Here is a 12,595-nt window from a genome sequence, read left to right as displayed (position 1 = left end):
GGATGTGTTTAAATTTCAGCTTGAAGTTGTCTTTGATTTAGTCGTGTCAGGTTTCATTCTTTAAAACACACTTCATAGTCTAGGGCTCTTTTTCACCTCATTTATTTAGAAGTGTCCCATTGTTCACAGCTGTGATGAAAAGCTACTCATTTGCTAGAGGAAATGGGTGTTGAATGTTCTTTCATAAGTAACTAAGAGGAAAGAAAGTTACCTAGAACTCTTTGTTCTTTGAGGCTCCTTCACTTTTCTGATCTAATCAGTTATTTTAAGATGCTGGTTGCTAAGGCTGAAAGCCCTCATTGTGGGATAATTTGGGTACTGTTTGTGAATGCCTCTGTGCTGGAGGACTAACACAGATCTTGTGGCAATGCAAAAATCGATTTAGGAGGATCCATCTTCAAAGTTCAGTCCTCGCAAATTTGAGCAAGGTTCTCATTTGGTCCAGGAGAATTTTGGAAGGAGAATCTTGCAAGTAACTATTGCATCACCCTTTGGTTATTTGGGGCCAGTACACTTCACAGACTGAAAGTGCTGCTCCTAGTCCTGTATTATACAGGATTGTTTCGTTCCAGTTGTATTACAAAGAAGCACATTGCAGTCATTGAAACTGCTTTTCAAGCAACTCACAGCTCATTCACACTCAGCAGCGGTGCTTCTTTCAGTGGGAAACACGTCCTTGTCAATGCAGGCAGGTGTACTAAAGTGTCTCAAATATTTAAGCAGACTGTATTTAGTTACTAATCAATGAGGTCTGAAAAAGACAAAGATTGGGTTTTTTTAAATTGAAAGGGTAAAAAAAATTCTTTGTGAATCAGTTGATTCTTTCCCGGGTGCTGCTGAGAGTCTTTAAATTTGACAACGTTACAGATTAAAATGAAAAGGAGTGTCTGGAGTAATCGTATTAATGGTAATCAAACATCGTGGAAATAGCAAGAGATTGTTCATGTCTGCCATGAAGAGTCTTCTTCATCCAAGAAAGGATGATCAAATAGGATTTGCAAAAGAATGCAAAGGAAGTTGAGGTGCTGGATTGAGAGTGTGACTCAGCTCACAGTTTCCCAGGGTGTTGTCAGTCAAGCACAAAGCTTCATGAGGACCATTTTTTCATGGTAAATTCAATTTATTAGTTTGGATTGTCTGCTTAGCATCAAACACATTAGGTTTTCTCTTTCTTATCCTGTTTGAGTTGTTCAGGGTGTCAGCCTGTCATTCCTTGTATGAAACATTCATATATATGTTTTCCTCACCAAGCCACATTAGCTTGGAAAGGCAATTCTCCAAAGTAAACTGGCTTTTATAAATAATAACTTTTTTCACAGATGAGCCAAGAAGAATTTCCTCCACAGACTTGCTAAAAGGGCAGGTCTGCCTTTTATTTTATCCCTTTTGAATTTCATAGGTTTTCTGAAAAAACATACTGCTCTTTGTTAGTCTTCATATCAAAGGTGCTTATGAAATTCAAAAGTAGTCTTGTGCCATGAACATCTTCATTTTCCTTAGGCTACAATTCCTTTAACACTGCTGGATAACGTTTTTGAAGGTTTACATATCACAAGTCCATGGACTAGAGGATCAGGTGGTGTTTGGAAGGCTCTTGCCAAAGAGGACAATTACCTTCAGGATGAGAGCTGTTAGGGTAGCAAAATGTTGCTGGATTTGCTTCTTCGTGTAGTGGAAAACTCTTGTCACTTGGAGGGTGTCTTTTGAAGAATTTATTGATGGCTTTATTAATGTGTTAGCTCAAGCATAGTAATTATGATTCAGGAATTTATTTCTGAGGAAATAACTCCCACGCATCTTCTGATTGTTTGCACCCAAAAGCTGCGAGTGGATTTCTGTGTGCCAATTGACTGTGAAATGAAGCTAATTATTTTAAAACCAGAAAAGTCCTTTTTAAATACTCTGCACATTGGGAACTCTTTGCTTTCCTTTGGTTACATATTTCTGTATTCTGTAAGAAGAGCTTCAGGACTTGATTAAGCCCCGAGCAGCGACCTCCACGGCAAGGACGGGCAGGACTCCACTGTATCCTCCTGACTTTGCAGAGTTCACAGTCCCCTTTAACATTTTTCCCCTCTCAAAAAATCTTTAATTATGCACAAGTTTCCTCCCTCCTGGTGAGGAGACATTCGAGTTCCTCCTTTTCCAATGACACACACGTGATGGCAGTGCCTGCTGCAGGGAGCTGTGCTGGCAGCTCCCCGGGAAGCCTGGAGACAGCTGCTGTCCTCAGCCTTTCCCCATCCCTTTTGCTGTCTTGGCTTCCAGAGAGCAAATCATGATTACAGGAGCTGCTGGTGAGCACAGATGCTTAACAGTGGCATCATAGAGTGGGCTTACACTGCAGAAGGCTTCAGAGGGAGGCAAGAGAGCCCGTTCTAGATGAACTCTCAGCTGTTTTGTGCAAGTGAGGTATCTCGACCTGTCTGAGTGCAGGCAGGTGAATGATTTTATTCTTGAAAAAAAAAAAGTCTTTTTCTCATCAAGCTACCAAGGCTTCCTGTCCCTCTGTCAATGCAGATCTTTCCTTGATTCGTATTTTCAAATTATTATTAAATCAATAGTTCCATTGAAAATTCCATTGTTTCTGTGGTGATATTTGGCAAAAATGTCAGTCCAAGTAGAAGAATACAGATTTTGCAAAATGAGAAAAGGTAGGGAAAAAAATGAGTGTGGTGGTTGTACTCAGGATCCAGGGTGTTCAAGGAACTCTTAAAGGTTTTTGTTCTGTTTTATGAGAAAAAAACAAACTTATTGAAGGAGGTGTTAAGGAAACCCTTGGAAGCATGTGGTGTTGAAATGATCCATGCAGTGTGGGAGTCAGAAAACTCACTGGGACAGAACACAGCCAGTTACTCTCCCTTTAAATGGTCTTTGCTTTGAAGAGATGGAGTGTCCAATCCACCCACCATGGTCTGAGTCCTGGTTGCAATATGGAAACTTCGGGCAGGGGTTGAAGTGTTTGTCACAGCCGTGACTGAAAACTGGAATGGGTAAAATTTCAGTTGTCAGATAAATATCTGATGCCCTAAACCGACACAGGCTCGAAATTTTAGTGGTTTCCTACCATTGGTTTGTTACTTAGATCACAACTCAGCGTATTTTGGGATTCTTTCATGCCTAATTTTGGAAAGATCGCTTTTTAAGGAGGATAGACGTTTTGGATCAAAGCATTCAGCTCATTGGAAAGATGCTGGAGTATTTTTGAGGGTAGGTAATAGTAAAATACAAATTACCTGCCACTTGGAAAACTAAGTTCATTACTGCGTTTCCCCCCCTTCTTCTCGTGAAGTTGCAGTTACGGTGCAAGGTATTAAAATTTCCTTTTTCCTACAAGAGGGTTTTAATGATGCTTTTCTTGGGGAGATACTTCAATGCCATAAGCAGTGGTGGTCAGCCATGCCAGCCTTGCTTTCTCAGCCAGACCTGGAGGGGTTACAGCTTTGTGCTTTAATGCCACCCCCCCGAATTCTTTCTTAGCCCGAAAATCGGCTTAGCCTGCATTCCTGGGGCTTATGGAGCTGCCCAGGTTCCTGGACCCTCCTTGGAACTCTTGGTGTGCACAAAACGCCAGTGCACTGTGTGGAGGTGGCTCTGAGTTGCATCAAAATGCAAAAACAAGCCAAAAAAAAAAACCCCACCCCAAGCCCCACTGACCTGTGTGACCGTATGGTGAATTATGCAGAGGGTGCTCAGTGAATAATTCAGGTTCTCTGCACGGCCACAGTTACAGGCTGACGAAATTATTAGGATACAATCTGTGTGGGAGTGACTTTGGAGTTTCTGTTATTGAAGGGTTAGGTCAGGTTATTTTCAAGTTTGGAAACGAAAATCATCCCTTTAAACCCAGACACTCAGTCCCTGGCTACACCCTGGCTTTAAAATGGTTCCACCCTAAACCAGCTTTAGCTCAAAGCTCAGTGTGTGTTTCCTTTCCCCACCCTACATTCCTTTTTCCCCAGGCTCCCAAGCCCTCCTCCTCCTCTTCCTCCTCCCCGTGGTTGCAGCCCTGATTCTGTTAATCTGCTTTAACTCCAGAGATCAGAGGAATTTTCCCTCTCTTGAGTGCCCTTCTCACTATTTTATTTGTTCCCTATGCCAAGGTTACACTGGGCTCATCTTTAGAGATCTCAACCTTTCAAAAACAATTTCCCCCTCCCTTTTTATTTTTTTCTTTACTGAAATTACAAGTGAGAAATCAAGAAGCTTTCAGTATTTTAACATAAATCCTACTCCTACTTTGCCATCAGCACTGTTCAGGACTTTACCTTCCCTATTTGCAGTGGTTTTGCATTAAAACACTGTAGGAGTTAATTCTTTAGATGCAGTGATAGGACTCAAACCCAAACTTTGCTGTACTGGTCTCAGAATTGATTTATTTTTAATTTTTTTTTTTTACCTTTCTTACAGGCACTTCTTTCAAAAGGGTAAATACTTGTTCTGAGGGGTTTTAGAGTTTATAACTCAGCATTCTGTCATATCACAAGTGTTCATATTGAATGTGGTACTTGAATGTTTTATTTCTGTCCCTTCATGTTTGGGTCTGTTCCTGTGCTGATGAGCAGCGAGAGGTTCTCTCTGTCCCAAGGAGCACAGGGAACAGTGTCAGTCCTTTAACTGCCTGAGTTACCAGACTTGGAAGAAGAGGTTAAGCTTGCAGTCAACCTTAGTATTTTTAAAGTGATAGTCTCAAGTTACTGTACAATTCTCCGCATATTTTAGGGAAACAAAAGCGGCTTAAGGTATTTCTGCACTTCCCAGTCATTCCTGCTCCTTCGAAGACACTTTATTATTCCATTCTAGAATAGTTTCAAAAAGAATGAACTCACCCAGTTTAACCATTTCCCTCTTTTTTGGATTTGGGAGTTCTATCTCGGTTTAGGAAGATCAGTAGTTGAGCAGGTTTTATCTCACAAACAGCTGAGTTGAGGTCACTCACAGGCAGTGGGGGAGCAGCAAAAAGCAGCAGGATTGGGGCAGGAGATCCTTTTGCTAACACAGACCTTGGAAAAGTATCTGCAGAAAATTGTTTCAGTGGTAGAAAAACAAACATTGTGGGAAAGAGTTTGAAAATTGATTATTTTTTTCCAGATGCCTGGAGGACTGGAGGGAATTTTCCTGTTATTTGTACACTGGTAACTGTTTGGAGGAAGGCAGAGATGGAGATACACTTGTGCTTTTAGAATACACTGCAGAAGTAGCAACGTAGAACCAGGTGGTATTTGTGTAGAACAAGCCTGATTTATTTTAGCAACGTTATTGTAGAGGTGTTGAGGAGAATGTTTCTGTTGGCAAAGCAAAACACAGACAGCGAACATCCTATGGCTGTAGGCTTGAAAATTATATTGAAGCCTCTGTGCTCCTCCTGAGCCTTCCAGAAACAGGAACAGCATTGGAAATTGAGAGTTTCATACAGGATGGGGTTTTTTCAGAACCCAAATCCTGACAGTCCCAGATCACCCTGCTTGGAGTCAAGCTGTAGTAGGACTCAAACCTGGAAGAAGAGCCTGAAGGAGGTGACTGTGTTTTTGGTTCTGTAAGGATTCACTTAAGATATCTTGCAATCATTAATACAGAGGCAGTTTTTAACAATCATATATGTTGTGGTTAAATATCTATATTTGCTAGTTTCCTGCCCTAGGAAATTGGAACTTACTTTGAATGCTGTGCACATTCATTGCATCCACATGTGTACTGTTTTGTTTGCAAAACGGTGCAAATCAAACCCAGTATAACTCATGGCATCACTTCCCCGTGTAAATATTGCAGTGGGTGAGAACACTGGGGGTTGTTTAACAAATAGTAAGTTGTGAAACACTTTTGAGGGATTTCTGGTAGGAAGGAGGAGGTATCTGAAACATGAGCTCCAAGGGTATTTTTAGCAGCTTGGTAAAAGATCGTCATTTTTCTGCCAGCCTGTGTGCTACTTTTTTTTTTTTTTTTTTTTTAATTCACAAGAAAAAAAATCACTATGAAATGAAAACTCTTCTTTTTTCCCTGAGAGTTTAAAAATTAATTGTCTTTTATACAAGAGATCAAGCCAAATCTTCCTAAACTTACACAAGACACATCATCCCTGGCATTCTAGATGAAATCTGCTGTGGGGCAGATGCTTGACACAAATAGGTGGCAGAACCTCAGAAAATTAAGTCTTTGATTTCACCTAAGTTTTTTCCAAAAGAGTTTGGCTCGGGTCACAGTTTGACTGTGTCCTTGAAACAAAAGCTGAGTTTAAGTGGCTCCCACTTTTCTTTGATGCTTAATTGCACCCCCACGCCCTCCTGCAGTTGTTCCGGTGAAAATGTCTCTGCACCCATGTAGAGAACCAGATTGGGGAACTGATCTGGGTTTAAAAATAGCTTTTTTTAATAAATCAGTTTATTTTTAACCTATTAGTTCCTGTCTCAAGTTTACTTCACAACTACACTTGTGGTCATGGTACCACTGAAGGAGTAGCAGGGGAGGACGCAGGAATTTGGGGTGGGGAGAAGTTGCTGATGTTGGAACCTCTTCCCTTTGCCCTTCCCACTTGACATGCTGTAAACAGAAGAAAATTACGTTTGCCATCACACTAAAAATTACCCAGCTGTGTGCAGGAGATCCTAAACATCTGCCCCAGAAACATCTGCCTGCATCCATCACAGGCTGCTTCCAGGGCTGATGCTGGTGGTGGGATGTTGTGAACCCCTGGCAGGTTGTTGGGTGGCACTAGGCTGGGAGGGATGATTTGCTGGGAGCCAGCAGTGCCAGGCACAGCATGAATTCCACCAAGTCCTGCGTGTGGGGCAGAATAACCCCGTGCAGCACTTGGGGTTGGCAGCCAAGGGGAGAGAAAGCAGCTTTGCAGAAAATCTTTCGGTAAGGAGCTGAAGAGGGGCCTGTGTGCCCTTGCAGGAGTGAAATTTGGCTGCCTGCCTTAGGAAGAGCATCTGGAGTGCAGGATCCAGTTTGGGGATCTCCAGGCCAAGAAAGACTTTTGACAAGCTTGAGCAATCCCAGCCATCAAGATGAAGTGTATGAGGAAGGGCTGAAATGGCTTTGGTTTAACCCTGCAAAACAGGAGGGGGGTAGATGGATTGCCCAGAGCCAGACCCTTCTGAGAATCTGGAAGGAGAAAGGATGAGAAGGAATGAACACGAGTAACAGGAAGGGAGATTCTCCTGGGGTGGAAGGAAGAGATTCCTGCCAGTGGTCAAATGGTGGAGTTGTGGAGAAGCTGTGCTCTCTCTCCCCTGCAGATGTTCTTAACTGGGCTGTACAAGCTGCTGAGCAGCAGGATCTATCTCCAAAAGTAGCCCTGAAGTCACTTTCAACCTGATTATTCTGCAGTTCTTTGATGACTCCAGGTAACAGAGCAGTGATGCTGTCCCAGGTCAGGGTGACTTCTCTCTCTGATGGTGACACCCTTCCAGATGTAATTCCAGTTGCTGGTGCTTCCAGACTGTACTTTCCCTGGTGCTTGCCTTGCTGTGGCTGACAGCAGGACTCCTGTACCCCAAAGTGTCTCCCCTTCAGTCCACCTTTCCACCCTGATTTATGTAAAAGGAGAACATTCCCACCACCTGGAGGGTCTGCTGTGGGGTTTTCTGTGGAAGATTGACCTGGCAAAACATTGCCTTTAGTTCTTAGGGGGAAAAGGCTTGTTTCTGCTTTGAATTTTCCAGCAGCAGATGTAACCTTGTGTGGCTTTCCTTCACATCTGTCTCCCTTCTCGTGGGTTTAGTCCTCCAGCTACAGATTTCTAGGTGTTCAGCTGTCTGCGTGAGAGATGAAAAGAGGAAAAAATTATTAAAAAAAAAAAGAATTATGAAACAGAATAATAGCATTGGGAGTCTGGGAAACCCCACTGGGGGTTTACTGAGAAGGTTGAAACACAGTACAAACAAGAAATAAGTGGTGTGAGAGAAGCAGACACTGAGGAGGTAGTTTGGTAACAGATGAGTTTAAGCTGTAATGAGGAAAAATGACAGAAGCAGTGAGAAGAAATACAAGGGAAAAAATTGTTTTCTGTATTAAAGTAATTAATTATGGTAGCCAAATGGAGTCTTTAAAATAGAGAAACTTTTCCTTGCTGTTTCAGGGGTGGCACGTGTGCTTTGCTCAGTTGTTGGCCTGGGTTTAATGCCTTTTTACTGACAGTTTCCTCCTAGATCTTGGGAAATAAATTATCACATTAGCATATAATTTGGGTACTTTTAGTAAATTTCATCACTTTTATTTGTGCCACAGCCCTTTCCAAGGGGCTGCCAAGTGTCTGTAGCGCTTGATTGTTTTGACTAGTGCAGCTTGGTTTTCCTATAGCTGGGTTTGTGTGACAGGAGCTCGGTTTGCAGGACTTTTTGGGGATTTTGCAGTAGCCACCTTGGGTGTGTTGGGAGTATTGCACTACTCCTGCTGTCCTGGCATGAGGTTTATTATGGATCTGTTAAAGCCTGCCTGGTCAGCGTGGCTGGGAGGTGTGTTTTGAGATCAGCTGGGATGTGTGACCTCTGTGAGACCCACCCTGTATCCCTGTTACACGAGGCTTTCATGTGTAAGAACTTCACCAGTGAAACGTTGCTTACAGAATTTCAGGGCTGCGTGGGAGCACTGCTGACAGAATTGCCAGAAAATAGACCCTGTGTTTTATACGAAAGCAAACCCCAATAATAAAATATTCTTTTCAAGTCACCAACTAAGAAAGCTTTTCTAAAGCCTTCTGTGTTGGGAAAGCAGGCTGGTGTAACAGAATAACTGCAAAATAATGATTGGCTAAAGAGACTAATGAGCTCAGTTTTCCGAGCGGGATTAATCCCGTGTTTAGCTCGGGATTTCCTGCGTGTGGAGCCCGGATCTCTGCAGTCACAGGGGCTGTCCCAGCGGCGTGAAAAATGAGATGTGGAGGGCTCGGACGGAGCTCTCGGGCAGCCGCGGGACCTGTGGCAGTGAATAATTGCGGAATAGAAGCTCATTGACTAAAGCCCGGTTTACGTGGGGCTGAAGCTGGAGTAAACAGTTTAGATTACTGGGAAGTGACGGATGCTTTCGATTCATATAATTCTTTGGCTAAATCCTGTTAAAAGGAGCTGCATTCTAGAGAAAAGAGAAGTGGTTTCGGAGGCGCCGTGGAGAGGAACTTGGTGCATTTTTTTGGGGAGTTTTGGTGTGCCAGGAGTATTTTAGTACTTGTGTGACTAAGTGGATATTTATTTTGCCTTAATGTGTATTTGATTATATTACATCAGCTATAAATACTGGAAGCTCTAAAGCATCTATTTCACTGTCTGTCTCTAATCTTGGCTTTTGAGGAACATTTAATGTCTTGTTGTGGTTACAATTAATCTGCGTGTGTTTTAGCAATTAGTGTTTATGTGCAGCAGCGGATTCTGGCAACTGTCAGTCAGCAGCTGTAACAGGCTCTGAAGAAAGGATGGCAGAAAACACAAGGTGATTTCCTGCCTGCCTGGTTATTTGGGAACACAGTTTCGTGGACAAAACACCCTTTCTGGCTGTGATTCCCCGTGTAGGCAGTGAGTGGCGGAGGAATTGTGGTATTGTCATGGCTTTGATGTGATGGAGCTCTCTGCTACTGTCCCAGTTTAATGGGCTAAAGTTTAATTTACTTTCTTCACCACCTTTTCCAACAGCTGCTGGTTCTTAATTTCTTGTAATTTCCCTTTATGTGGGCATGCTGGATTGCTTTAAAAAAACCTTCATTATCATCTAGAAAAATGTCTATCCCCTGTGAGCCATTAACAAAGGGGTGACAAAACACGAAAAAATTTGAGACATCTGAATTCTTCTTGGCTAAGATTTAATAAAACTGATATGAATATGATACTGTTCAAGCAAAGCACAGATGGAGGAGGGAAAATGGTTTGTTTTAAACAGAGAGCATCTCTGGTAGTTCACATTTATGAACTGCCTACTGTGTTGGTAGCCCCTAGTCTTGAGTACTCCCTACATCTCTGGGGTGTGGGAGCACTTTGCCTATGATTGCTTTTTCCTTACTGTTTGCTTTGAGGCTGTTTTGGTTTTTAAAGGAAGTGGAAAAACTTAAGAGAAAGAGGTATTGGCAGAACAGTGCAGCTTAGTAAAGCCGATCTGGACGTGTTATGGAATCTGACCTGGAATATGCCCTGGGCTGGGACTGGGAAGTCCACCGGCTGCTCCCGGCTCCGTGGGCTGGACACCTCGAGCAAGTCACTGCGCCTTTCCCTGGCAGCCACCACCTGTAAAATGGAGATAAAAATAATGATCTTCCTTCAGCTGTTTTCCAGGCTGCAGGAGGTGGGCACGATACCAGTGTCCTCATTAGCATTTTTTAATTTTAATTTAATTTTAAGGCTCTGCAGATTAATGCCTTGCCCTGGATTGAAGTGGCGGGAGCCGAGGGCCGGTGTCTCACACTCCGCCTCCTCCCTTCTCCTGGGCTCTGCTGCCCTGAAACCTGGGCAGGAGGAAGTTTATTGCAGTGGTGTGTGTGGACAACACCTGAATTCCTTGCCCTGAGGAGCACAGGGTGGGTGTGTGAGAGCAGCAGGTATTGATGGTGTTCCTGTCGTCCCACTGCTTTGAGCTGGAACAGTTCCCTCTTGCATTGAGTAGATTTAAATCTGTTTTAAACGAGGAGGCAGTAAAATGTTCAGGATCTGCAAAACAGCTTCCCTTTCCATCCAATTGCTCGTTATCTGTACCTTCTCTTTGGATTTGGATTTTTTCCCTCTGCATCTTGATGGGAGAAATGCTACAAAGGCATGAGTTTTGGAAGCTTCAGCCCCGTTTGCCAGGTGCTCAGCTGGGTTTTGAGCGTGTCAGCTGTGTTTGCTGCTGCAGATTGTGGAGTAGGTAATTGCAATTTGTTTTATGCACTTTATAAGTGGGCTAACAGCCCTTTTTTTACATTATTTTTGTTACTTCATGTGAAGAATAGAGGGCAGTCTAAGAGTCACTTTACATAAAAATACATAAATTATTTAAGACTATGAGAGAGTCAAAGTTCAAACACAAGAGAATCTTCAGTTAGACCTCCCCAAAAATACAAAAATAAACTACACTTTCACAGAGAGGAGTTTACCTTATCGTACCTTTTTTTGATGTTGTTTGGGTTCAGTAATTGATATTTTTATTAATAATTCATTACATTTTCGTACAGTTTCTTTGTAGCTACCTGTTGTTGTAAAGTGGCTGATGTGTATCTTTGGGGTTTTTTTAACTGTATCACTTCTGTATGAAACCCACCCTCTGATAGGTGCTGGGAACCACTGATTGCTGTGTATTTTCTAGATAAGTGACCCCAAGGGATTTATATTGCTTAGCAGCCCACTGTTAGATGCTGTCTATTACTGGATTTTTCCAAACCTTCGTCACGGGGAAGAAACGAAAGAATGAAAATTTGGACGACTGGAGTCAAATTATGAGGAAAACAGAGCTTCAGCCTTTGAATGTAATTTCACTACTAGCAGACCACCTTGAAATCTTATTTTATCCAAGTGTTAGTTGTGAAGGAGGCAATACCCATCTCCCTCCCTCTGCCCTGCCTTCAGAGTGCGTGGTGCCGTGGTTGAGCCCAGTTGGTGGGGCCAGGAGCAGGCTGGAAAAACAGAACTCCCAAGTTTGGAGGGGAAACACTTCCCACTGAGCCTTTGAATGGCCAAGTCAGGAGGATTTTTGGGGAAAAGAGGGAAACAAAGCCAAAATAGGTGTTGCTCCATTCCTGTCGCTCCTGTTGTTTGGATCTGTGGTGGGGTAGGCGCGTGGTCCTGGTGCCGCGTGTTTTCCCTGTCTCTGATTATCCCTTCCCTCCCGCAGGTGCTGATGTGACAGGGACAGAGCCCAGCAGCTCTGACAGCAGGGGGGAGCGGCCAGACCCCTATGCCAACGTGGAGGAGGCTCTCCTGGGCGGGGAATCCAGCTACATCCACCAGCCCCTGACCCCGGAGAAGGAGGACGCGCTCCAGGCCGCCACGGTCGCCAACCTGCGCGCGGCTCTCATGAGTAAGAACAGTTTGCTGTCCCTGAAAGCCGACATGCTGGGCGAGGACAGCTCCCTGCTCTTCGAGTACCTACCCAAAGGCACCCACTCGCTCTCTCGTAAGTTGGTGTTCTTATATATATATATTTTTTTTCTTTTGTATAAGGATAATCTTTAGTGAGAAGAAAACACAGGTCACTGCCTCATTTCTTACCGCTCACGTGTTTGTATCCAATTTTTTATTTTCTGTAAAATTTGGAAACCTGTGTCTGATATCGATCCGTGGAAGGGAATATTCTCTCTGTAGCGGTCGCCCTCAAATTTCTGTTTCGCTGCTTGGCAAAACTTTGCAAACAAAATACAAAATATTTGTGGTAAAGGAGTAGCTCCATGTTTCGAATCCAAACATGATCGATGTTGAACAGCTTTATTGTTGCTCCTGTGTCTGTGGAAACAGTTGGGGTGTTGCAGATTGCATGTTCTTTATTTGGAGCAGTTTAATTTTGGACCTGTAAGTAATGAGCAGCAATTGACTGTTTTGTTATAAGTGCACGTGGAAACGAATGTTTTTCTACTGGTGATCTGTTGGGGACAGCTGATGTGAACCATTAGGTGTGGAGAGCTGATTTTTCAGCATACTTT

The 12,595-nt window shown here is 43.2% G+C and overlaps 1 protein-coding gene across 7 annotated transcripts in view; it reads left to right on the top strand.

The window, feature by feature from the left end:
- The window catches only part of ZBTB46 (zinc finger and BTB domain containing 46), a 52,992-nt gene that overhangs the window by 19,135 nt on the left and 21,262 nt on the right, over window positions 1-12,595 (top strand). For all 7 annotated transcript variants that reach the window (XM_050314059.1, XM_050314061.1, XM_050314060.1 and 4 more), the window contains one exon: window positions 11,791-12,072. In XM_050314059.1, coding sequence (XP_050170016.1) covers window positions 11,791-12,072 — 282 coding nt within the window. The remainder of the gene's footprint in view (window positions 1-11,790; window positions 12,073-12,595) is intronic.

Source organism: Myiozetetes cayanensis, unplaced genomic scaffold (assembly GCF_022539395.1).
Source record: "Myiozetetes cayanensis isolate MyiCay16 unplaced genomic scaffold, myiCay2020 scf19, whole genome shotgun sequence".
NCBI classification, from domain to species: Eukaryota; Metazoa; Chordata; class Aves; order Passeriformes; family Tyrannidae; genus Myiozetetes; species Myiozetetes cayanensis.
Note: the sequence above shows the minus strand (reverse complement) of the source record. Positions and strands in the feature narration are given on the sequence as shown.